This window comes from Hyperolius riggenbachi, chromosome 11, assembly GCF_040937935.1.
Source record: "Hyperolius riggenbachi isolate aHypRig1 chromosome 11, aHypRig1.pri, whole genome shotgun sequence".
In the NCBI taxonomy this organism is placed as follows: domain Eukaryota; kingdom Metazoa; phylum Chordata; class Amphibia; order Anura; family Hyperoliidae; genus Hyperolius; species Hyperolius riggenbachi.
Window position 1 is genome coordinate 48265064 of NC_090656.1, and position 23216 is coordinate 48288279.

At 45.7% G+C, this 23216-nt stretch overlaps 1 protein-coding gene across 1 annotated transcript in view; it reads right to left on the reverse strand.

The window, feature by feature from the left end:
- The window catches only part of SF3B2 (splicing factor 3b subunit 2), a 54921-nt gene that overhangs the window by 15408 nt on the left and 16297 nt on the right, over positions 1-23216 (reverse strand). Inside the window, exons 8-14 of the mRNA XM_068260576.1 lie at positions 16599-16678; positions 13690-13881; positions 8968-9093; positions 6285-6365; positions 4647-4874; positions 2259-2408; positions 387-476 (exon numbers count right to left, since the gene is read on the reverse strand). Coding sequence (XP_068116677.1) covers positions 387-476; positions 2259-2408; positions 4647-4874; positions 6285-6365; positions 8968-9093; positions 13690-13881; positions 16599-16678 — 947 coding nt within the window. The remainder of the gene's footprint in view (positions 1-386; positions 477-2258; positions 2409-4646; positions 4875-6284; positions 6366-8967; positions 9094-13689; positions 13882-16598; positions 16679-23216) is intronic.

Here is a 23216-nt window from a genome sequence, read left to right on the forward strand (position 1 = left end):
TTTTTTGTTTCTCTGCATGTAAGAGTATGGTCAGGTATGAAATTGACCGTTTCTGTCCGGGTCGGACTGGGTCAAACTATTGCATAACCCTCACTGATAAGTAATTACAGCCATGGAACACTTTCCAGTCAGAAAATGGCTTCTGAGAGCAGAAACGAGATAAAAAGGATCAATAATTCATAGATTCGAACGCTGTTATACTTCAGTGAAGGTGTCATTGAGACAATGATAAAAACGTAAAAACTATGGTAGATTTAAATATAAAACTGTGGTATAGCTAAAAACACCCATTTTTAGGAGGAGGAGGAATAGATGCAATTGTTTTTCTCATCAGTTTAATTTTAGCTCGGAGGTCCTTTTTTAACCCATCAGCTGTATAAACTTACCGGTCCAACTGGCATTCCTAATGTGATTCTCAACTCATCTGAAAGATCTCCTGGCTTCTTCTCCTTTAAACGGGTCTCAAATTCTTTTCCCTAGTTTAATAAATAAAAGAAAAAAAAAATGACAATCTATAAAATAGCTATATATTAAAAAGCTTGATCACTTGCAATTAGGAAAAGGATTAGAAGGGCTTAGTGTTTCTGCAGTGTGTGTCCTCGTACTGGAGATAATCCCATCAGTGTTGACATTAGTTGACCATTGAAAATCTAGATGCTCCTTGGCAGTGAGCACTTACCATACCATTGTCTTGTGTTCGTTTGATGCCAGTTTAGCGCCTTATTCTTGTGTTGTGATGAAATGCTCCTGCAACACCCCCCCCCCCCCCCCCGCAATGCAAAAAACAACAAACATATGACCCTACGGCAGAGAGTGCCAACAAGGTCATATACATAGCTTCACCGCCGCTCAGTGACGTCATGTCTGTCCGTGCATACGTGCTGCACCACACTGTCGGTAAAACTTACCGTGTCGCCCACTAACTTCCATTAGACACTACGCACCATGCTCTTTGGGCCTGATGCACTAACCAGCTGTAATATCGCCATGCAGACACAGCGTATGGCAATATTGCTGGTACCATTTCCTGATCACGGCAATTGGCTCACAGTGATCAGTAGTCAGGAGCCCATGAAATTGGCCCCTGACCGATGCAAGGGACTCAGCCTTCCTTAGACAGTTACGCTTTGTGCAAGCAGGGAAGCACAAATGTCCCAAGCACGGGAGCCACCAGCATTTACACTTCGCCACATCAGGCTTAGGCAGCCACAAGTGCGGAGTTGTTCCAACTTGCAGCAGCCCCAAACTGGTTAAGAACCACTTCAGGTATGCTTAAATCAGTATATCTGAAGAACTAATTTGTCTAAGCAGTGTTCACACTTATCCATGTTTTGCAATGCTTGTCCTTTGATTGTGTTTCAATTTTGGTGGGCATTTTTATGCGATTTATATGTTATTTTTTTGTGCGTACCAATTAAGTTAATTTACATGAGAATGTATCCAACTTCAATATCAGGTGCGATTTTCACGCAATACGATTTTTCTGCATTTCCACTTCTACGTTAAATGGGAACCGTACACAAAAGAAAAGCGAAACTGCCCTGTGATTTAAAAATGCATAAAAATTGCAGAACACTTGAAAGAAAGAAAAAAACGCAGGTCAAACGTGATGTCCTTGAAATACATTATAGGTTTGACAAACATAACAGGATTTACGCAAATTCTGATAAGTGTGAACTGGGCCTTAAAAATACTACCTGCATGTGTTAGCCATTTGTGTATTTCACCTTATAATACAAGTCTCCGTGGATTGTTAGTCTTGGTTTGCTCTGCCATTTGTGTATCTCACCTAATAATACAAGTCTCCGTGGATTGTTAAGCTAAGTACCCACGGGGGTACAATTGTAGCTGTCGCTGCACACGGGAGCGTGTGCGCGACAGTTCATCAACAGCTCGGCGACAGCTCGTCGCCAAGTCCCTCTGCATCCACACTGCAGCAGAGGGATTAGCGATGCGGCGGAAGCTGTCGCCGAGGTTCCTCCCCCCCGCCGGAAGCTCCGTGTGCCGTGTGTAGGTAGCTGTCGCTAGCCCGCATACACATGCGGGACTAGCGACAGTTCCGGCGACGGCTGTAGCCGGCGATTGAACATGTCAATCGCCTGGCGACAGCTCCGACGGGCGACGGTTCGGGGCGCGCGCGTCATACACACAGGCGAACCGTCGCCGCAACACGCGCGTGCCACGTGGTTGCGGCGACAGCCGTACCCCGTGTGTATGAGCCTTTAGTTTTGGTTTGCTCTGCCATTTGTGTGCCTCACCTCATAATACAGGTCTCCGTGGATTGTTAGTTTTGGTTTGCTCTGCCATTTAAAGAACGCGTCATGGAGTTTCTGGTAATCTATGTCTATTTTTCCCATCTTAGGCCTGACCTTCTCCCTCATTTTGGACTTCATGGTTTTTTGCTCTTCCTGAAATAGAAAAAGAAGACGATGATGAAATCAATATATTCATATGCAAGATGAGATTCTGGTTCCCTCACTATAAAATCCCAGATTGACAAAACTCAGCAGACCTCTGAGGTGCAAATCATATTTATACCAAACTGGCCACTTAAAGGGACCCTGAGCAGTGAGGAAAAAAGGAAATTTGAACCTACCTTGGGCTTCCTCCAGCCCCCCGACAGTCCTTTTGGTCCATTCTGTGGTCCCGCTGGCGGCTCCGATAATATGGTGACTTCGGTCCCTTCCAGCTTGCACTCGGTGCGGCATCATATCAGTCGCTGTAAGAGTCCTGCGCATGTGCAGTTCAGTCTTTAGAGAAGCGCGCATGCACAGAACTCTTACAGTGAAGTCGCCGGATTACCGGAGCCACCAGTGGGACCACGGAAGGGACCAAGAGAATGCCGGGGGACCTCGCAGGCTACGGGGAGCTGGAGGAAGCCCCAGGTAAGTCCTGATTTCCTTTTTTCCTCACTACTCAGGATCCCTTAAAATTTTAAATGCTTCTAATGTATGGGCTATAACCTGACCAATGTGGTCTTCTAGTACACAGACTAACCATGTTATCGGACAGGAACAATAGTGCATCTGATACAAGTGCCAACTTAGCTTTGATTAATACATGAGCAGTGGCTATGTATTCCCCAAGAATTTCACAGTAAGTATCCCCCCCCCCTTCCCCCACAACAATTCAATGGGCCACGGGAACCATTGTTGTACAATTATCTAAGCCATCTAAAAGGAAACTTCCATCCAGTTTAACTGGTTCCGGACATAGCGGATTGAAAGCTGTGCCAGGGCGTAGATTTCAATCACCTGTCTCGGCTGAGCTCTGTGCACCATTGCCTCCTGCCCTGTGAGCCAATCACAATGATCACAGCATTAAAATAGTACAACAACAACAAAAAAACAAAAAAAAAAAGGTTCTGGCCCATAAAAGATACAAGGTGAAACGTGACATGATGAGAAAGACATATGTATGTACAGTGGCAAGCACAATATAAATGACTAGGCTGTGTTACTTTTTTTTTTTCTTTCTGCCTGAAAGAGTTACAAAAAAATAAGGTATGCAAGTGACAGTTTCTGTCCGGGTCAGACTATAGAGTAACATTCACTGATAAGGAATTACAGCCATAAAAACACTTTCCTGGTAGAAAATGGTTTCTGAAAGCAGAAGAAAGATAATGGGTCAATAGCTCATAGATTTTAGTTCTGGAATAATTCAATGCATGTGTCATCTAGCAGAGACAAAATAGTAAAAGCTTAAAAAGTAGCTTTAAAAACAAAATAAAACTGTGGGATATCTAAAAAAGTAATTTTTAGGACAGATCCAATTGTTTATTTCATCAGTTAATTTTCACCTTGTGTTTCTTTTAAAAAGGGACCCTGAGCAGTCCCCTAAAATAAAAAAAATTCACTTACCTGGGGCTTCCTCCAGCCCACTGTAGGCCGAGAGTTCCCCCGGCGTCAAGGCTCCTGTCCGTGTCCCTCCGGCGGATTCCGTTGCCGGCGACACCCGGGCTGGGTGTCGGGCCGGCTCTCCCTGGTTTCTGACGCTCCTCGTCATCACGCCGGCCGCTATGGGTCATCACGACGACCAGCTTGACAGTCCTGCTCATGTACGGTTTTCTAAATCTAAAACTGTGCATGCGCAGGACTGTCACGCCGGCCGCCGTGATGACCCATAGTGGCCGGCATGATGACGAGGAGCATCAGAAACCAGGAAGAGCCGGCCCAACACCCGACCCGGGTGTCGCAGGTAACCGGAGCCGCTGAAGGGACACGGACAAGAGCCAGGATGACGCCGGGGGACCTCGCGGCCTACGGTGGGATGGAGGAAGCCCCAGGTAATTTAATTTTTTTATTTTAGCGGACTGCTCAGGGTTCCTCTAAGGGGGCAGAGCCGTAAAAAGCATGAATAATGTTTATCTCTACTTTAATTCGGACCCTGAATGTTTACACCCAGGGTGACTGATCGCAACAATTTCAAAATGGGACCATCTAATGGCTTTTATACCTGGACAGCAGTATTTAGCACAGACACAATATTTATCCAAACAGTACCGAGCAAGATTTGTTAGGAAGACTGCAATGAAATACAACTTGGGCTCAAACCCAGCTGAACCACCAAATTATACCCAGCTGAACCACCAAATATTGTATATATACACAGATTCAGCTAATTCCACAAGACCTCATGATACTCACTTTTTCCTGCAGAGCTTCCCTCATTTCCTGGATTCCTGTCCTTTTGATGAACTCTGGAAGCTGGAATGGTGGCTTCTCTATTCCTCTCTTGCCCTGTAAGTATTTGCGCTTGAAACACCAGTGACGAGGGACAGGGACTGAATTACGGGTGCCTTTCAAGTGTACAAGGAGTTTGGGGTCTTGCGCGGTAACGTCATGCATCTCTACAACATCTGGACGAGATACCAACTGAGAGCACAAAGCAAAATGGAGACAAAGGACTCCGGTTAACAGACAGCTATTTTTTTAACAGGCGTTTGAACACAAACATCACAAATGGCCCAATATGCAATTTATAACATCAGCCATATAACAGTGGAGACCTACATGGGTCTCAGAAATACCCAAACCAGTGGTTCTCAACTTTTCCAGGTTAGGGCACCCATGGCGACTGCCATAGGCACACCTTGAGAATAATGGATTGTTGTGCATCAGTTTGTTTTCAAATGACGCATTTGTGACTTAATTTTAATTATAAGGAGTTTTAGAATACATTTTGATGTGTCTTAAAGCTTGGACCTCTGTCACATAAAAATTAGGTAAGGACTAACTCAGTCCATGATTCAAATTGAATAAAAAAAATAAAGTAACTACCAAAATTATGATCAAACGTGAGAAAGTTTCAAGCAAAACTCCACAAGTCCCACTTTTGAATAGCCCTGGTTGTTAGATTTCCATAATGGTGACATTTGTGGCCTTTTTCTGCCGTTGGGGCTCTTCTGGGACTATGAAAAGCATGGCTCTAAAATACTTTCTGGAAAAAATGTATAAAGCCTGTACAAAGCCAATTGCATAGCCCAGGACCTGAGAGATATCTGGTATTAGTTTAACAGTGATAAGTTGTAGAATAGATTTTGGGGTGTTTTAGCGACAGAGACATAAGGAAAATATTATAGTGCAACATATTCTCGATCAAATGTACATCTTATACATTTTTAATTTACAATTCTTTGTGATAGTGGTCAGCAAAACCAAATGGGGAGCAAGTGTAGCTCTACCTCTACTGTTCATCCCCATTGTTTGAAATGTATCACAACTCTATTCACCGACTTAATGATACTTAAAGCAGACCCAAACCAAACATGTTTTCAATTCAAAATATTTAGTTGCACCACTCTGACACATACAAAGATAAATAAACACTCCTTCAAGCCTATGAGCATTTCAGTACATGCTTTTCACCCTTCTCTTTTCATAACTAGGGTTAAACAGGTGGCAGCCATTACTTCTGAGCTTAGTAGGAGGTTTTAGATCATGGGTGTGTTTGTCATCAGCTATCCTCCCTCACAGGGGAGTCGTCTATGTGAAATCTCACACAAGTTAAGATCACCTCCCCTGTGAAATCATCAGTAGCAGCCTGTGTTTTGTTTTTTTATCTCCTCCACCAGTCTACCGGATTCTGTCCCGGCAATATTAAAGGAAGGGAGGGGTTCCTCCAATAAATGTAAAATTGTATTTTTGTCATCATGCAGCTGAAAAAAGGCTGCTATTTATTATAATTTAGAAAAAAGATTTCATTTCTGAAATCTGAGGTAAGTATCCCACAGAGGATTTTTTTTGCTACAGGTTCTCTTTAAGTAAGTCAATGTAGAGGTTTACCTGCTTCAGCTCTGCCACTGTGAACCTGTTCATTCTTCTCAGCTTCTTCTTAGAGAGCTTTGGCACATCTGTTTTTTTATCCTACAAAACAAACAAAATGTTCTAATAAACTCCTACAGATCGATTACAGTTAGAGTGGGATGGAACTAACTTAACAGTTTAACAAATCTCCCCACCACCCTTTTTTAACCTGTATAGATACAAATAAATTAATTACCTGACTGATCCCCCAGTGTGGTTATAGCAAAGATTGCCAAGTGAAAGGACGTCCTGAAAGTACACTCCCACTACTCCTCCTCAGTGACAAGCAAGTCTCATAAGTGTACTCGGCCTGCACGGCTTTCCACTGGCCCTAACACACCGATGTCACAGCGACTGACAGCGTATTTGGACCAGTGGAAAGAGACACAGTTTAAGTCCACTTAGGACTGACGTGACAGCCATGTAACTACGACGAGGGAGGTGGGGAGAAGTGGGAGTGTACCCCCAGAACTTCCTTCCACTTGGCACTCCCTGCTATAATCACACCGGGGGATCAGCCATTGTAAACCTCGATACCACATGTGGGTCTTGAGGCCCAACAGGCAGTTCTGACATGACTTACCCTGCTCAGTGTCCACAATACCTACTTGGTTGATTTAATGGCATTTGTTCTCAACAGCTACTTCGAGTTTGAGGGTCGGTATTACAGTCAGTGCAGGGGAAGGAGCATGGGGGCTGTTTGCGCTACTTCGTATGCATCTGGGGATTTGGAAGGAACAGGAAGTATATGCCAATGAGATGTACCGGATGGGGGTGGCCCTGTGGTTGAGGTATACCAATGATGTGCTGGTCATCTGAAGGGGGTTGGGAGTTTTGAGGAGTTTGTCTCCCAATTGAACTGTAATGAGGAAAGGGGGGGGGGGGGGGCAAATATCCATCTTACATCCTCCATAAACAGAGATAAGTTCCTTTTTTTGGATTTAGAAGTCTCCACAAAGCCGAACGTTTGGAAATTAGGACGTTCCACAAACCAACTGCAAGTAATACCCTCTTCCATGCAGCCAGCCATCATCCAGTGTCCTTGATCTGAGGCATCTTTACCACCGACTTTTCTGCCCCTAGGAATATGGATCTACCCAGCCAGTGATGTGTGTCTGTGTATATGTGTGACAATGTTTTTTTCATTAATTTACCTAGTTCCTGTGATGTGGGATTGTTGAGGTAGATGAGCAGTGGTGGGATTGGGCGATTGGTCTTATGCTTGTACCGGATTGAACACTCTTTTAGACCCCAAGCAGTGGCCATGCATCTACCCTAAAAACATGCCCACAACAAAGACATTGGTCTAATTGCTTGTTTTGGAGGCAAAAATTGCTTGTGTGGAAGGCGAGGCAACAGCTTATCTGTGGAGAAGCCCATTTCCCACCTGGTGAAGCCCACATGTGAAATGGGCGAAACTGATCGGCATGTACGGCGCCTCACACCTCTTCCCCATAGAGCTGGTGCTGCCTGGAACTAAGGACGCTGTTTACAGCAGACATTGCTAGCGACCCTGCTGACACCACAGTTCACACTGATGCCTGGCTTAGGTGCCTACCACTGGAGCTGCTGCACAGCCCTGTGTGTGACTTCTATGCAGGTTACCTAGCTGCCTGCTTGCTTGCTACCTGAGCTGCTCTATGCTTCTTGAGCTTGCTCTATGGATGTGCCTGCCTATCTTTGTTAGTGGAGCACATATATTATCAAACTAAGCCGGCCAACACTTGGAGGCTGCAAACTGTGGGACTGTTTACCCTGTGGAAGGGGCTTGATGCTATGAGGTGGTGTGCTTGGTGCAACAGTGCGGTTGTCTGCTTTTATGAGTGGGGGCTCCAATTCCCTTGTAAGCCCACACTGACTGATTTCACATCTTTGAGTTTAACAATAAAAACAATAAGACGTTCCTGACCATAAGATGCACCTAGGTTTAAAGGACAAAAATCAGGGGAAAAAAATACTAAACCGGGTGCATCCATGGTGCAGGGGCATCTGGTGGCTGTTCTCCCCCCAATTATGTCACCCTTGTACCTCTTTTGTCCACCTTGGTGTCCTGTATGCTTGTGTCCTCGGTGTCCCAGTGACCTCAGTTTGTGTCCCTGTCCTCCTCTGCTCCCCCCTGCTATGTACATAGCAGCAGCAGTAGTAGTGTGCATCTCTCACCTGATGGGAGGGAGCCTGCTGTGATTAGCGGATTCTCTTATTTCTCACTCTCCTCCTAGTGCCGGCCCCAAAATGACACAATCAGTAGAAGACTGCACTAGGGGAGGGTAAGGAAGAGGAGAAGCACTTTTGGGAAACAAAAAGTGTGTCTTATATTCTGAAAAATATGGCATCTCTGTCTTAATACGATATTTGTCTTTAAGACATCAATATTTCGCAGGATCTATGTTTAGGTTATGACAACCGGGAATTTCTGGTAACTTTTGCTCCAATCTCCCCCCCCTAATACGATCAGCCAGGTAATCATTAATTTCTATGGATCTATACAGATAAAGATGGGATTTTTGTTACACTACTCTTGTACCTAACAACAGGTACAAGAGTTTTAAAAAGTGAGTTCCATTCCACTTTAATGTCATATTATATACAGAGGGTAGGGACAAAAACAAGCACAAAGCAAGAAAAAATAAATACAATGAAAGGATAACCATTGAGTACTCACATCAGAATCACTGTCGCTGTCACTGTCCATTAGTTCCTCCTCAAATCTTTTCCTGGGCATGGTAGGTTCAACTTTCTCAACTTTTTCTGGCTCCTTTTCTTTTTCCCGTTTCACATCGTCTGTTAACTGAAAATCCAGCAGAGCAAAAGTCACACCCGGCTTACATTTCAGCCATACTCCACATCCCCTCTGTGCCAGGAAAAGAACACAAGTCCTTCTCCCAACCACATCGTTCTTCCACCCATCTTCATTTGGGGATGGTAAAGTGTCACAGCCAATATAATCCTACCATGAGTGATCTTACACCGGTATAAATTTAGTGTTCCAAATGGATACAAAAATTGGTCACATCCTTTCAATTGAGTAGAATAGGCGATTACCACTGTCACTGCACCAAACCTGGCTTCCAGAATTTTTAAATAAAAAGAAAAAAAATGTACACTATCCTAGAATAGAAAATCCTATTGGTGTCGTCACTCGTGCGCTGTTAAAGGACAACCGAGGTGATGTGTGACATGGTTAGACAGACGTGTATGTACAGTGCCAAGCACACAAATAACTAGGCTGTGCTCCTTTTTTACTTTCTCTGACTAAAAAATGTAAACATCAGGTTTGCAAGTGATAGTTTCTACCTGGGTTGGGATGGGTCAGACTAGATCATAATCCTTGCTGATAGATAAGTAATTCAAGTCATAATGCAATTGTTTTTTTTTTCTCATCAGTTTATTTTCACCTTGGATGTCCTTTAAGAGCATCACTCAGGTGAATAGCCATCTGTGTTGGCCTTGTATGCAGAGCGTTATGCAGGGAGGGTTTGTGCAGTGGAGCCAACCTTCAGCACAATGTAACTACTACCTTGCTTCCCCGGGACATCTGCCGCTGTCACCCGCTGACGACCACTAGCCGCCGCTAAGGCCAGAAAGGCTCCTGGCACTTACCTAAAAAACAACTTGCTTAATGCCAGGCACTCATGGCATAGGAAGAGTCTGTGCCAGAAGAGCCTGACACGTAGTGGGCAGATGTTAGGTGAGCTCCGGGGTGCCTGGGACTGAAGCGGTGGCAAGCACGGCGTTTCTAGCTATGGTGAGTGGTGGTGGCCCAGGAGCAGATTCTTCTCAAGGTCTAAAGGAGAAGACAAGCAGGCTGCTTACATGAGTGCCACCCACTGCGCATTTCCACCTCCCTTCATTTTCATGGCAGCGCTCCTATCCCTGCAGGAGCATGTGCAAGTACAGCCAGCACAGAGTCCCTCATGCACAGCAGAAAAAGCCATGCACAAGCAGCTCCATGCTACTGAGCAGGCCGTACTCGCACCCTTACAGTGCAGAAGTAATTGTACATGGGTGGGAGTGCAGTCGCATGTACATATTCAACAAGTACGTGTCAAACATGTTTGAAGCATCTCACTGCGGGATTGGTGGGGGTCAAAGAGGAAGGGGGAATCCTAGACTATTCAGAGGCTTCCCATGACTGAGGTATCTAGCTTTTACTTTTTTTTGCTTCAGGTGCCCTTTAAGTATTTTCAATTATTTTGATCACACTGACCTTAAAGAGAAACTCCAACCAAGAATTGAACTTTATCCCAATCAGTAGCTGATACCCCCTTTTACATGAGAAATAGAATGATTTTCACAAACAGACCATCAGGGGGCGCTGTGTGACAAATTGTGCTGAAACCCCTCCCACAAGAGGCTCTGAATACCACGGTACTCTGGGCAAACTGCCACAATGTAACAATGTTCACAGACAGGAAATGGCTGTTTAACCACTTGATGACCCACCCTTTACCCCCCCTTAAGGACCAGCGCTGGTTTGATTGATCTGTGCTGGGTGGGCTCTGCAGCCCCCAGCACAGATCAGGGTGCAGGCAGGGAGAGCAGATTGCCCCCCTTTTTTCCCCCCTATGGGGATGATGTGCTGGGGGGGTCTGATCTCTTCTGCCTGCTGTGGGTGGCGGGGGGGGGGCACCTCAAAGCCCCCCTCCGCGGCGAAATTCCCCCTCCCTCTCCTACCTGCTGCCTCCCCCTGGTGTTCCGGGCTGCACAGGACGCTATCCGTCCTGTGCAGCCAGTGACAGGATGTGGTCTGTCACATGGCGGCGATCCCCGGCCGCTGATTGGCCGGGGATCGCCGATCTGCCTTACGGCGCTGCTGCGCAGCAGCGCCGTACAAATGTAAACAAAGCTGATTATTTCCGCTTGTGTTTACATCTAGCCTGCGAGCCGCCATCGGCGGCCCGCAGGCTATTCACGGAGCCCCCCGCCGTGATTTGACAGGAAGCAGCAGCTCGTACGAGCGGCTGCTTCCTGATTAATTAGGCTGCAGCTGGCGACGCAGTACTGCGTCGCTGGTCCTGCAGCTGCCACTTTGCCGACGCACGTTATGAGTGTGCGGTCGGCAAGTGGTTAAAGCTGTCTGTAACAGCCAGAGCAGATAGAAACAGCTACATAACTTGCCCACAGTAACAATGTCACCATGTAATACATGTCAGAATGTGAATCTGGGAGAGGAAAGATTTTACAATGAGCAAACACTGACTAAATCATTTATACATAATTATTGTAAAAATGAAGCACTTTTTTTTATTAAATTATTTTCACTGGAGTTCCTCTTTAAATCTGCTGCTACACTGAATAAAGATGTATCAGTTCTAATTGATTTACAACTTATGCTACGTACACACTTGCGATAACGATCGTTTACAAGGAACGATAGTTACCAGACGAACAATATTGGAACGATTGGAATACAACGATGGGATGCAGTGATCATCGTACACATTTTAACTATCGTTCTTGCAGAAAAGAACGATCAGAAGGAAATGGTGCGTACATATTTATATAAAATTAAAAAAAACACATGGAGTTACAATTGATAAAAATATATGATCGTTAACTTGAAAACAAAGTTTATTTGAAATTTGTAATGTAACAATCTTTACGGTCAGCGCTACACAGGAAGTACGGAAGCTGGGCAGAATTCAACACAGACGCATTAGCCCTTGTAACGATCGTTCTCGGCAGATAACTGTACACACTATAGTTTTGTAACGATTGTCACTAGATACGATCCGTCAGGTTGGATATTTCCATCTTCCCGATGTTTTTTGTCGTTCGTATTAATGATCGTTGGGTAAAGTTTTTCCCCGATTGTCGGCAATAACTTTACTACTACTTATCGCAACAAAATGATCTATATCTTTTTTTGCCACCAATTAGGCTTTCTGTGGGTTGTACATTTTGCCAATCATTTTTTTTATTGTAATTGCCTTTTAATGGGAAAAAAATCATTTCTCAGGTTTTGGCCATTATAGTTTTACAATAACAAAAGTTTGCTTTCTTAAAACAGAAAGAATTTGCAATAATTCAGGTTGGAGTGAGCTTGAGATGTCTCCCAGGCATCACTGCTGAATATATGCAAATTAACCATTGTACCCTTACAATAAAACATTCTCCTGTGTATAAAACCCACAAATTGTATTTGCCCATTTGTCCCAATTATTAGACTGTTTGAATTATGTCCCTATGACAATTACATGCCATCGACAATTACATGCCATAATTACATAATTCCAATCCCCTATGTAGTAAAGTACCGTATTTTTCACCGTATAAGACGCTCCAGAATATAAGACGCACTTAGGTTTAGAGGCCAAAAACCAAGGAAAAAAAAAAACCTTAACCTGGTGCGTCCATATTTCAGGAGCATCTTGTACATGACCTACCCCAAATGGTGTCCTCCTATGTCCCCATGTCTTCCCCAAGTGTCCTGCTGGCGCCCCCAAGTGTCCTGCTGGCGCCCCCAAGCGTCCTGGCATGCGTCCGCCTCCATGTGTTTGCTGTCTGCCCCCATGTGTCTGCTGTCTGCCCCCATGTGTCTGCTGTCGCCCCCATGTGTCTGCTGTCGCCCCCATGTGACCTCTGGTCTCCTCCATGTGTGTCCCGCTGTGGCCATCTAAACCCCCCCCCCACCCCACCCCTCTGCCGCTGCTTGCCCCCCTTGTCCTGGTGTGGTCGGGTCCCCCGTGTAAGCAGCAGCAGCTTATCTCCTCCATCTTTCCTGCGGCGACTGAAGACATCAGACTTCTGTGAGCAGCTTCCTCTAGTGCCGGCTTGTAATGACGTGTCATTACAAGCCGGCTCTAGAGGAAGCCACCCACAGAAGTCGTATGTCTTCAATTGCCGCGGGCAAGATGGAGGAGGTAAGCTGCTGCCGCTGCTCACACGGGGGACCCAACCACACCAGGACAAGGGGGTAGAGGCAAGCGGCGGCAGGTGGACTAGATGGCCACAGCGGGACACACGGGCAGGGAATCCCCAATGACGGCAGGTCGCGGTTCGTATCGGCAGGCGTTCGTAAGTCGGGGATTCCTTGCCTTTGCCGTATAAGACGCAGGGACTTTTGCACCACGTTTTTTGGGGAGAAAAAGTGCGTCTTATACGGCGAAAAATACGGTTATAGTAATATACCCTCATAAAATACAGATTAAAAAGCTAAGTCCCTAAGGCAACTATTTACGGTGGCGGGGGCGGCGCGCACACGTGGACAGCAGCAGCGTGAGCGAGCGACGCATTAAAACACCCTGGAGCTGTTAGGCTCCAACAGGACGTTTTAATGCGGCAGCTTGTCAGTAAGTGGTTAAATGATTTTTTTTCTACCTCACAGAGTTGCAGAGAAGAAGGATACAGGATATATATGCACACAAACAACAAATGATGATACCTTAAAAGCCTGAAAAATTCTTTTGAAGAAGATGAAGTTTGGGTCATAGATGTCGGGCTCTTCTGTCACATATTCTATTTCAACTTTTCCTGCAGGGTCAACAGCCTCTGCTGCCTCATTCAGCTCGTCCACCACTGCAGTCACCCGCTTGCGATTCCGTTTCTTGCGGTTTCTTCGTCTTCGACTTTTTTTCTATGGTGTACAATCATTTTACAAACACCTTGTATACACAGTTTCATCGCTCGTTACATTTTAGTACAGGGCAAGGGTGAGAATGCAGTTCATTGCTGTGGTCGAACACTAGAAGCAAAGCTCAAATCAAAGCTTGCATAAACCAATAAACCAAATAGGTTTGCATGCATTTCTAAAAATACATGTTTCTTCCGAACTGCAATTTTCTCAAAGGGATATTGGCATCCCCAATGATACATTTACATGCAGTACAGGCACTCCAAGCCATATGATACTTGCCCTAAGAAACTATTCACTGGCCTGAGGAAGATAGTTGACTCCCACGAAAACGCGTTGTCTTTTTTTTTTTTGTTACACAAATTAACTACCTCTTTTTTACCCTGAACAGTGTCATCCTGAGGTAAGATCCTCTTACCTTCTAAATTGTTTTAAAAGAGAGACTCTGAAGTCTCAAAAAAAATGATCTTTTTATTTAATAAAAGTGTTTAAAATAATAACCCTACCTAAACCGCCGCATCCCCGCCGCTCTAAACTAAATACCCCCAAACTCCCTGGGGGGCAATCCGGGCAGCTCTTCCGTGAGAGGCAGAGCTATGAGCTGCAGCCCTGCCTCACGCATCTGTCAGCCCGGATCGCCGCCTCTCCCCCACCCCTCCCAGTCTTCCTTCACTCAGAGGGGCGGGGGAGAGGCGGAGATCCGCCGTTGACAGACGCGTGTGAGGCAGGGCTCCAGCTCATAGCTCTGCCTCACATGGAAGCGCTTAGGGCAGCAAAATCCATGACCAAGAAAGTCATGGATTTTGCAGGGGAGAGGGATGGGGGGAGTTAGGGGGGGGATTTAGATAGTTTACAGCCGCGGGGATGCAGCGGTTTAGTTAGGGCTATTATGTTAAACACTTATTAAATAAAAAGATGCTTTTTTGACACTTCAGTGTCTCTCAGTGTTTTACACTTCCTCTCACTTTATAGTTATCAGTTTGGGCCACTAATGGACTCCCCTTTGGTGACCCCAACTACACTTTCTCTGGAAAGCGATCTCCCCATTTCAAGGCATACACACTCGCAAATGTGATCAGCTACATCACACCCAAATCTGACATGAGGTTGCCGTTCCGCGACCAGAGTTTGTGAGTACCACTTTTATTGGTCTTCTTTATGCCATTTGCATAACCTACTACACCATAAGGGGCTCCTGATCTCTCCCGTGCTTTATTCCTCTTTCTGGAAGATCCCAGTTTTTCTAGACCTCTGCCACATACAAATTCACTAGCAGAAAAAATTGTAGCACAACAGCATTCATACACTTAAAGTGAATGTGTACCGCTTTAAAAATAAAAAAGTCAGATACTCATCTAAGGAGAGGGAAGGCTCGGTCCTAATGAGCCTTTCCTCTCTTCTCCCGGTGCCCGGTCCCGCGCAGGATCCCCCGTAGCAGTATTCGACCAGTTCGGTCAAATACTGCCACTTCCGCCGCCGAAGGGAGGTTTCGGAAGCCTTCGGGAGCACTCGGGCTCCCGAGGACGGGGCCGCTCCATACTATGCATGCGCGAGCGCCCTCTATGACGCAATCGCGCGTGCGTAGTATGGAGCGGCCTGTCTTCGGAAGCCCGAGTGCTCCCGAAGACCTCCGAAGTCCCTGCGGCGGCGCACGCGAACGGGGGAGCCAGCGCAGCACAGAGGGCACCGGGTGAGGAGAGGGAAGGCTCGTTAGGACCGAGCCTTCCCTCTCCTTAGGTGAGTATCTGACTTATTTATTTTTACAGCGGTACCCATTGGCTTTAACCTCCTGGGTGATACAATAATATCGCCAGGGGGCGGCGCAGCACATTTTTAATTATTCTTTTTTTTTTTAATCATGTAGCTAGCCTAGCGCTAGCTACATGATAGCCGCTGTGCAGCGGCATCCCCCCCACCCCCTCCGATCGCCTCCGGCGATCAAAGCAAACAGGAAATCCCGTTCAGAATGGGATTTCCTGTTTGGCTTCCCTCGTCGCCATGGCGACGATCGGGATGACGTCATCGACGTCAGAGGGAGTTCCGATCCACCCCTCAGCGTTGCCTGGCTCCGATTGGCCAGGATGCGCACAAGGTCTGGGGGGGGGGGGGGCAGCGCGGCACGGCGGGTAGCGGCGAATCAGCGCGGAGCGGTGGCGATCGGTATATACACGCAGCTAGCAAAGTGCTAGCTGCGTGCAACAACAAAAAAATTATGCAAATCGGCCCACCAGGGCCTGAGAAATCCTCTGTGGCGGCTTACCCCGAGCTCAGCTCAGGATTATCCCCCAGAGGGTTAAACACAGCACTGTCTTCATTAATGGGAAGCTTACTGCCGTTCTGAACGCAAGTGATAACATTATCTTATTTATGTTTGCTTAGCTGCTAGACAGCCACTATTAGTAAACATCGCTGTGCAGTGTTTTAGCTTGCATGGATAGCAGAAGTTAAAAACAGCAGAGGAATCTCACTGGGTACGTTACAATATATAAATACAGCAGTTGTGCAATAAAATGCAATGGCATCTTTCAGAGCAGATAAACTGTACTTAATGGACAATAATGCTTGTGCACAAAAGCAAATATAATAACTGCATGCATAATAAAAAGTAGGAAAACGTGTTTTTATTGATTATTATATCTGATAGTTTATAACATGGGAGTACCTGGATATGTTCACATAGGATAATAAATTATACTTTCCAAACTATGCCATTTTCATACCTCTTTTTGTCCAAAGATCTCTTCTTCTGTTTCAGATGCAGTGAAAACTTGTTTGGGATCATTCTCAAAATCTTCCTCTTCTGTGATAACCAAAATAAACGGATGAGAAAACGTATGTTCAATAAAGTTCTTTTACAAATAAAATGTTCGCACTACTTAGTTCTGCCAATATCAAATGCTCCTCTACAAAATAAAAATAGACATTTTTTTCCCTGATGTATTTTATCTCACCTCACAGAAAACCTGAAATAAGAGTATGGAGGCTGCAATTTTGGGGTTTTGCTATGTCCTAAAGTGTACCCGAGATGGGGTCATAGTAAAAATGTATACATACCTGGGGCTTCCTCTAGGCCCCTCCGGTCCGATCACTTCCACGCCGCCGTCCTCTGCCTTCTGGAGCCTCGGTAATGGGTCCCGTAAGTTCAACCAGTCACAGTGCGGCTGCACACGCTCCACCGCCTCGCTCCTGTGGCTGGGAGCGTTCTGCACCATGAGCTGTTAGCCCTGACTGGCAAAACTCATGAGACCCGTTACCGAGGATGCAGAAAGCGGAGGACAGCGATGTCAGAGCGATCAGGCTGGAGGAAGCCCGAGGGATGTATACATTTCTTCTATCCCCCCAGTCTACTGTTCCCTTTAATTACAACAGCAACAAGTATGCAGCCTGTAGAGTCAGAACTTCTGCACATTGCATTCTGGGTCAAAATCAAAAGAAAATGGCATGCTTTGTAAAAGGAAAGAATCATATCTTTTTCACTATGGATTTACACTTACATACTTTGCAGCATGCTTTTTCAATAGGATGCAGCAAAACTTGCTGCAATGCATCTAACTGTGAAACCAGCCTTAAAGGGAACCTAAACAGAGGGATATGGATGTTTCCTTTTAAACAATACCAGTTGCTGGCAGTCCTGCTGATCTCTGTCTGCAGTAGTGGCTGAATCACAGACCTGAAACAAGCATGCAGCTAATCCAGTCTGACTTCAGTCAGAGCACCTGATCTGCATGCTTGTTGAGGGGCTGTGGCTAAAAGTAATAGACACACAGGATCAGCAGGAGAGTCAGGCAACTGGTATTATTTTAAAGGCAGAGCAAAACAGGTAATCTCTAATTCATTCAGGAAGGGAGCCAGTCCAAGATGTCTAAGCCCACACAACAACTGCAGCAACATTTGATAATAGCTTTACCGGATATTTACCACGGGGGGGAGGGGGGAAATGGCTCCTTTTGAGGCTTCCCCCATTGTCCTAAGCCTATGGGATCCAGCGCGGCAACAAGCGTGTCAGCTTGGCACCTGACATATTTGCCTTCCCCGGTCCAGTAACAGTTCGGGCGAAAATTGCCGAGCCCTAACTGGGTCTGCTCAACTTGCGTCTGTACAGGAGAGCGGAGCTGATTGGGCTCTGCTATTTCCACCTGAGCCCGATTGGAAAGCTGCTACTACCCCTGCGCTGGATCGTGGTAGGTAAATATTTACCTCTGCAGTGTTTGAGGGCTGCCAGCACCTGGAAGTTAAGGAGGACGGGAAAAAGTCTCATTAAGATCCAGAGGCTTCGCCCTTCCAAGGGGAGTATCCCCTGGGGAAGCGGTTATTACAGATGTTCTTTCAAAAGAACCAAGCAGCATTTATAAACCCCAGAGCATCTCAATGGTACACAAAGATGCATACTAACATTTGAAAAAATTGGTCAAGACTGCTCTTGAGCTGCAGCAGAAATCAAGATCCTGGCTGCAGCAAAGCACATTGGGAAATGTTGCAAGGACACCACAGAACTGAAATGTCATGTGAACTGGCTGGCTTGAGGAACTGTTAGGTTCCCACTTCAGTTGGACTTCAACGGGCAGCGGGAGAGGACAGTGTAGCGTTTGCTCTGACAGGGAGCCCAGGGCAGATGTGTTTCCACCACAGGATAACATCGGCTTGCACGGAAAAGTAGCAGACTGCACAAACACGCATTCCGTTCCGTGATGGGCTCCGCCCCACAAAAGTGAAAAGACCCAATTTATAAAATGGGATCCATTCACTGTCAGTTTTCCATAGCGGCTGAACGGGGGGGAAAAAAAAAAGTCTGCTTTCCGCTATAGTGGAATCGCAGCCGTGTTCCATACTCAATTTTGCACGCAGAAATGCAGCCCATTAAAACTGAATCCGCATAGCCATGCATGGTGCAGCTATAGTGATTCGGACTTGAACTGGCATCAGCATGGGAGTCGCGTCTATTGTGTAAATGGACACAGCACCCCTGTGAAAATCCATCCTCAAGGCTAGTTACACACCAGGACGTTGCGTTTAGGGGACGTTATAGGGCACATAACGTGCCCTTAACGCAACGCCTGGTACTCTCTGGTGTGGACATCGGAGTGAGACGCGTTGTGCAGCTCACTCTGGCGTCCGTGATGCGTACTTTTGGACGCATGCGGCATCACGTGGTCCCGCCCGGCCAATTGCCGCACAGAGCGGCTGCTCTAGGAAGTAAACACTGCACGTCACTGAGTGCAGTGAATATTAATTAGCCATTTGCCCGGCCGCTCTCCCCTCCTCCCCAACATGACTGAGCATGTGCAAACAGTCTAACGCGGCTTAGCTACGTAGAACGCACAGCATGCAGCACTTTGCTGCGTTACTAAGTAACGCAACGTGGGCAGTGTGAACAGACCACTTGTGTTACATTGCTGTGCGTTGGGGGAGCGTTACAGGCTGCACTAACGTGTGTCTGTAACGTCCCTGTGTGCAAGAAGCCTAAAGGGAACCTTAACCCCGCAAAAAAAAAAAAAAAATTGTCTTGCAGGGTTAAGGTTCCTATTAGGCCGCAGGGACGGGGAAAGGGTAGGTAGCTCCACCCTTATACCTCCTCAAACATGCATTAAGATTAACATGAAATAATCCAGGACACTGTTGCTGACTGCCATGAGGATACAATGGGTGAGGCATGGCGTCTGCCACGGCTTTTAACCACTTAACCACTTTTTCCCCTTATGGACCAGAACAATTTTCACCTGTCAGCACTCTTCCCATTCTTTCGCCAATAACAATCACTATTAATCACAGAAATGATCTATACCTTGTTTTTCTAGCCACCAATTAGGCTTTCTTTGGGAGGTACAGTATGCCAAGAATTATTTTATTATAAACACATTTTAATAAGAAAAAAAAATGAAAAAATTCATTATTTCTCAGCTTTTGGCCATCATAGTGTTAAAATAAAACGTTCTACTGTGGATAAAAGCCACACATTTTATTTGCCCATTTGTCCCGGTTATTGCAAAGTTTAAAAAATTTCCCTAGTACAATGTATGGCGCCAATATTTTATTTTGAAATAAAGGTGCATTTTTTCAGTTTTGCATCCATCACTAATTACAAGCCCATACATTAAAAATCAATAGCAATATACCCCCTTGACATAAATATTACAAAAGTTCAGTCCCTAAGGTAACTACTTAATAAAATAATGTGTAAACATCAATATTCAGCACAGACACTTCTAGCTGTATACCAACCAAGAAATATATATCCAATTGACAAAATCAACAATAATTCTACTTAAGTCTGTTGGAATCTACAGAAAGACAAAGAGAGGATCCAGGGGACATGGGAAAAGACGTTATTCACTGCAGAACCAAAATAACTCTGTGACAAAATCAACAGAGTACACCCAGCCAACAACCCTAATAGCTCCAGCACAATCCGGCAGAGATGACAGCCACACATCTGGAGACTGTTCCCTCCTGGAGTCCTCAATCTCAGACCTCAGCTCCCAGGGTAGCCCCATCAAGGCTGTCCTCTGCAACGTCAGATCAATAAACAACAAAATAGCAATCATACATGATCTAATAGAGTCTTCTGATCTGGCCTGCCTGACTGAAACCTGGCTTTCTGAACCTGTTGGCCCCACCCTGGAGGCAGCTGTGGCAACAAACTATTCCGTGATATACTGCAACAGGAAAGAACGCAGGGGAGGAGGGGTTGCACTTTGCTTTAGATCAGCTTTGAAAAATCAGACTACTTACTGTAGGTCCTACCAACTCGTTTGAATGCTTGGGGGTGCAACTTTCAGCTGAGGAAAACATTAACATATTGCTGATCTACCGCCCACCAGAAAAATACTCAGACTTCCTTGAGGAACTTGTAGACCTCCTATGCAACCTAACACTGGAACACCCCAGATGGATTGTTCTTGGAGATTTCAATACATGGGTGGACGACTCCTCCTCACAATTTGGAAAGGAGCTACCTCGTGCCTTACATGAACTGGGCTTCCTCCAATCAATCAGCTCTGCTACTCACAGGAAAGGTCACACTCTGGACCTTATATTCCATACTGGGCTGTCAATAGCCAATGTGGAAATTAATCCTGTTGCCTGGTCAGACCATCACACTATCCACTTCTCCCTCTCAATACCAGCCGTCAAACACCAGGTCAAAAATTAAATAAAATATCGCCGCTTAAAAGGGCTAACACCTCAACATATCCGAGATAACCTTAGCTTTGATGAATTGACTGACTCCAGCTTGGACCCTGATACTCTGGTGTTTAAATACAACAAATGTGTGTCCTCCACCTTTGGGACCATTGCTCCTCTGCGCACCAAATATCTTACTCCACACCATCATGCACAGTGGTTTGATAACGCTATAAAAGAGCTGAAAAGACAAGGCCGAAAACTTGAGAGGCTGTGGCGCAAATCTCAGTCCCCAGAAGACAAACATGCCTTAATCTTCCACATGAAGAGCTACCAAAAAGGTAATCACGGGAAAAAAATCATCCTTTCTATCACAAGAGATTGCAAATGCAGTTAACAAACCAGCCCAACTGTTCCGCACAGTGGAAAAACTCTGCAACCCAGCATGTCAAAAACTTAATATCGAGTCTTCAAAGGACCTCTGTGACCAATTTGCCCATTTCTTCACAGACAAAGTCTCCACTATAAGGTCCGCCATCCAACTTACAGCATCTGAGCCTAATATAGCGCCGAAGACCATTAGCAGAGACAACGTAACACCTTGGTCAAACTTCAAAGAAATTGATGAAGAAGTCACATCAAGCATCCTCCTTCACGTCCGCCTAACTACCTGTGACCTGGATCCTGGCCCAACACAGTTCATGTTGAACTGCCCCGATCTGTTCGTACCGGTATTCCTCAAAATTGTTAACTGTTCCTTACAATCAGGGATATTTCCTGCTTTACTGAAGGAAGCAATCATCAGGCCTCTCCTCAAAAAACCCTCCCTGGACCCAGATGCAATGACCAGCTACAGACCTGTCTCTAACCTCCCCTTTCTGGGAAAGCTAATTGAAAAAGCTGTATACCTCCAGCTAGAAGCCAGAATCCTACAAAATAACAGTTATGACCCATTCCAGTCTGGCTTCAGGTAACACCACAGCACTGAAACTGCCCTCATCCAAATATGCAACCACCTGCTCATGGCAAGAGACAGAGGAGAGTGCTCGATCCTCATACTGCTAGACCTTTCTGCAGCCTTTAACACAGTTGACCATTACATCTTGATAAACAGGCTACAGGAATACTGCAGCATTGATGGCATAGTACTTCAATGGTTCCAATCCTTCTTGAGTGGCAGAACCCACAAAGTGTCTATGGGGCCCTTCCTGTCCACCCCTGTAACACTTAAGTATGGGGTGCCCCAGGGCTCAATCCTCTCTCCCCTGCTTTTCATGATTTACATGCTATCGTTGGGAAAACTAATCCAAAAACATGGCCTGACATACCACTGCTATGCAGACGACACCCAACTATACCTTTCCTTCAAGCCTGGTGTGACAGACCCAACTCTAACTATAAACGCCTGCTTACGTGAACTACAGCAATGGATGAATGACAACTGGCTGAAACTTAATGCAGACAAAACTGAAGTCCTTCTGATTGGAGGGCAGAGCATGATAACAAAACAACTTAACTTGCAGTCTTCACCACTGGGAATAGGAGGCACGGATCTACGCAGCTCTGATCATGTGCGTAGCCTGGGAGTTCTAATTGATGGGAATTTAAACTTCAGAACTCAAATCTCTGCTGTGGTGAAATCATCCTATTTTCACCTGAAGAACATTGCAAAAATCAAGCACCTCATACCCCCAGAAGATCTGCCAACCTTAGTCCACGCCTTCATCACATCCCGACTGGACTACTGCAATGCTCTCTACACTGGCCTTCCAAAAAAGGCTTTGTACCGCCTACAGCTGATACAGAATACTGCTGCCAGACTGCTAACCAACCAACCCAGTCACTGCCACATAACGCCAGTCCTGCATTCCCTTCACTGGCTACCTATAGAATGGAGGGTCCTATTCAAGATCGGCCTACTGACATTTAAATCCCTGAATAATCTAGGCCCTGGATACATGAAAGATATGTTACAGCTGCGTAGCAATCCCCGCATTCTCAGATCTACAGGTTCTAATAATCTAGTCATACCCAGAGTCCACTTAGAAACTTTTGGTCCCAGAGCCTTCTGTCATGCTGCCCCTACGTTTTGGAACTCCTTACCTCAACAGATCAGGACAGCCCCATCCCTGGACGTGTTTAAATCCAGACTGAAAACCCACCTGTTCAGTTTGGCATTTTGCAGAAATATAACTTTTGTTGTGTGAATACTTCAT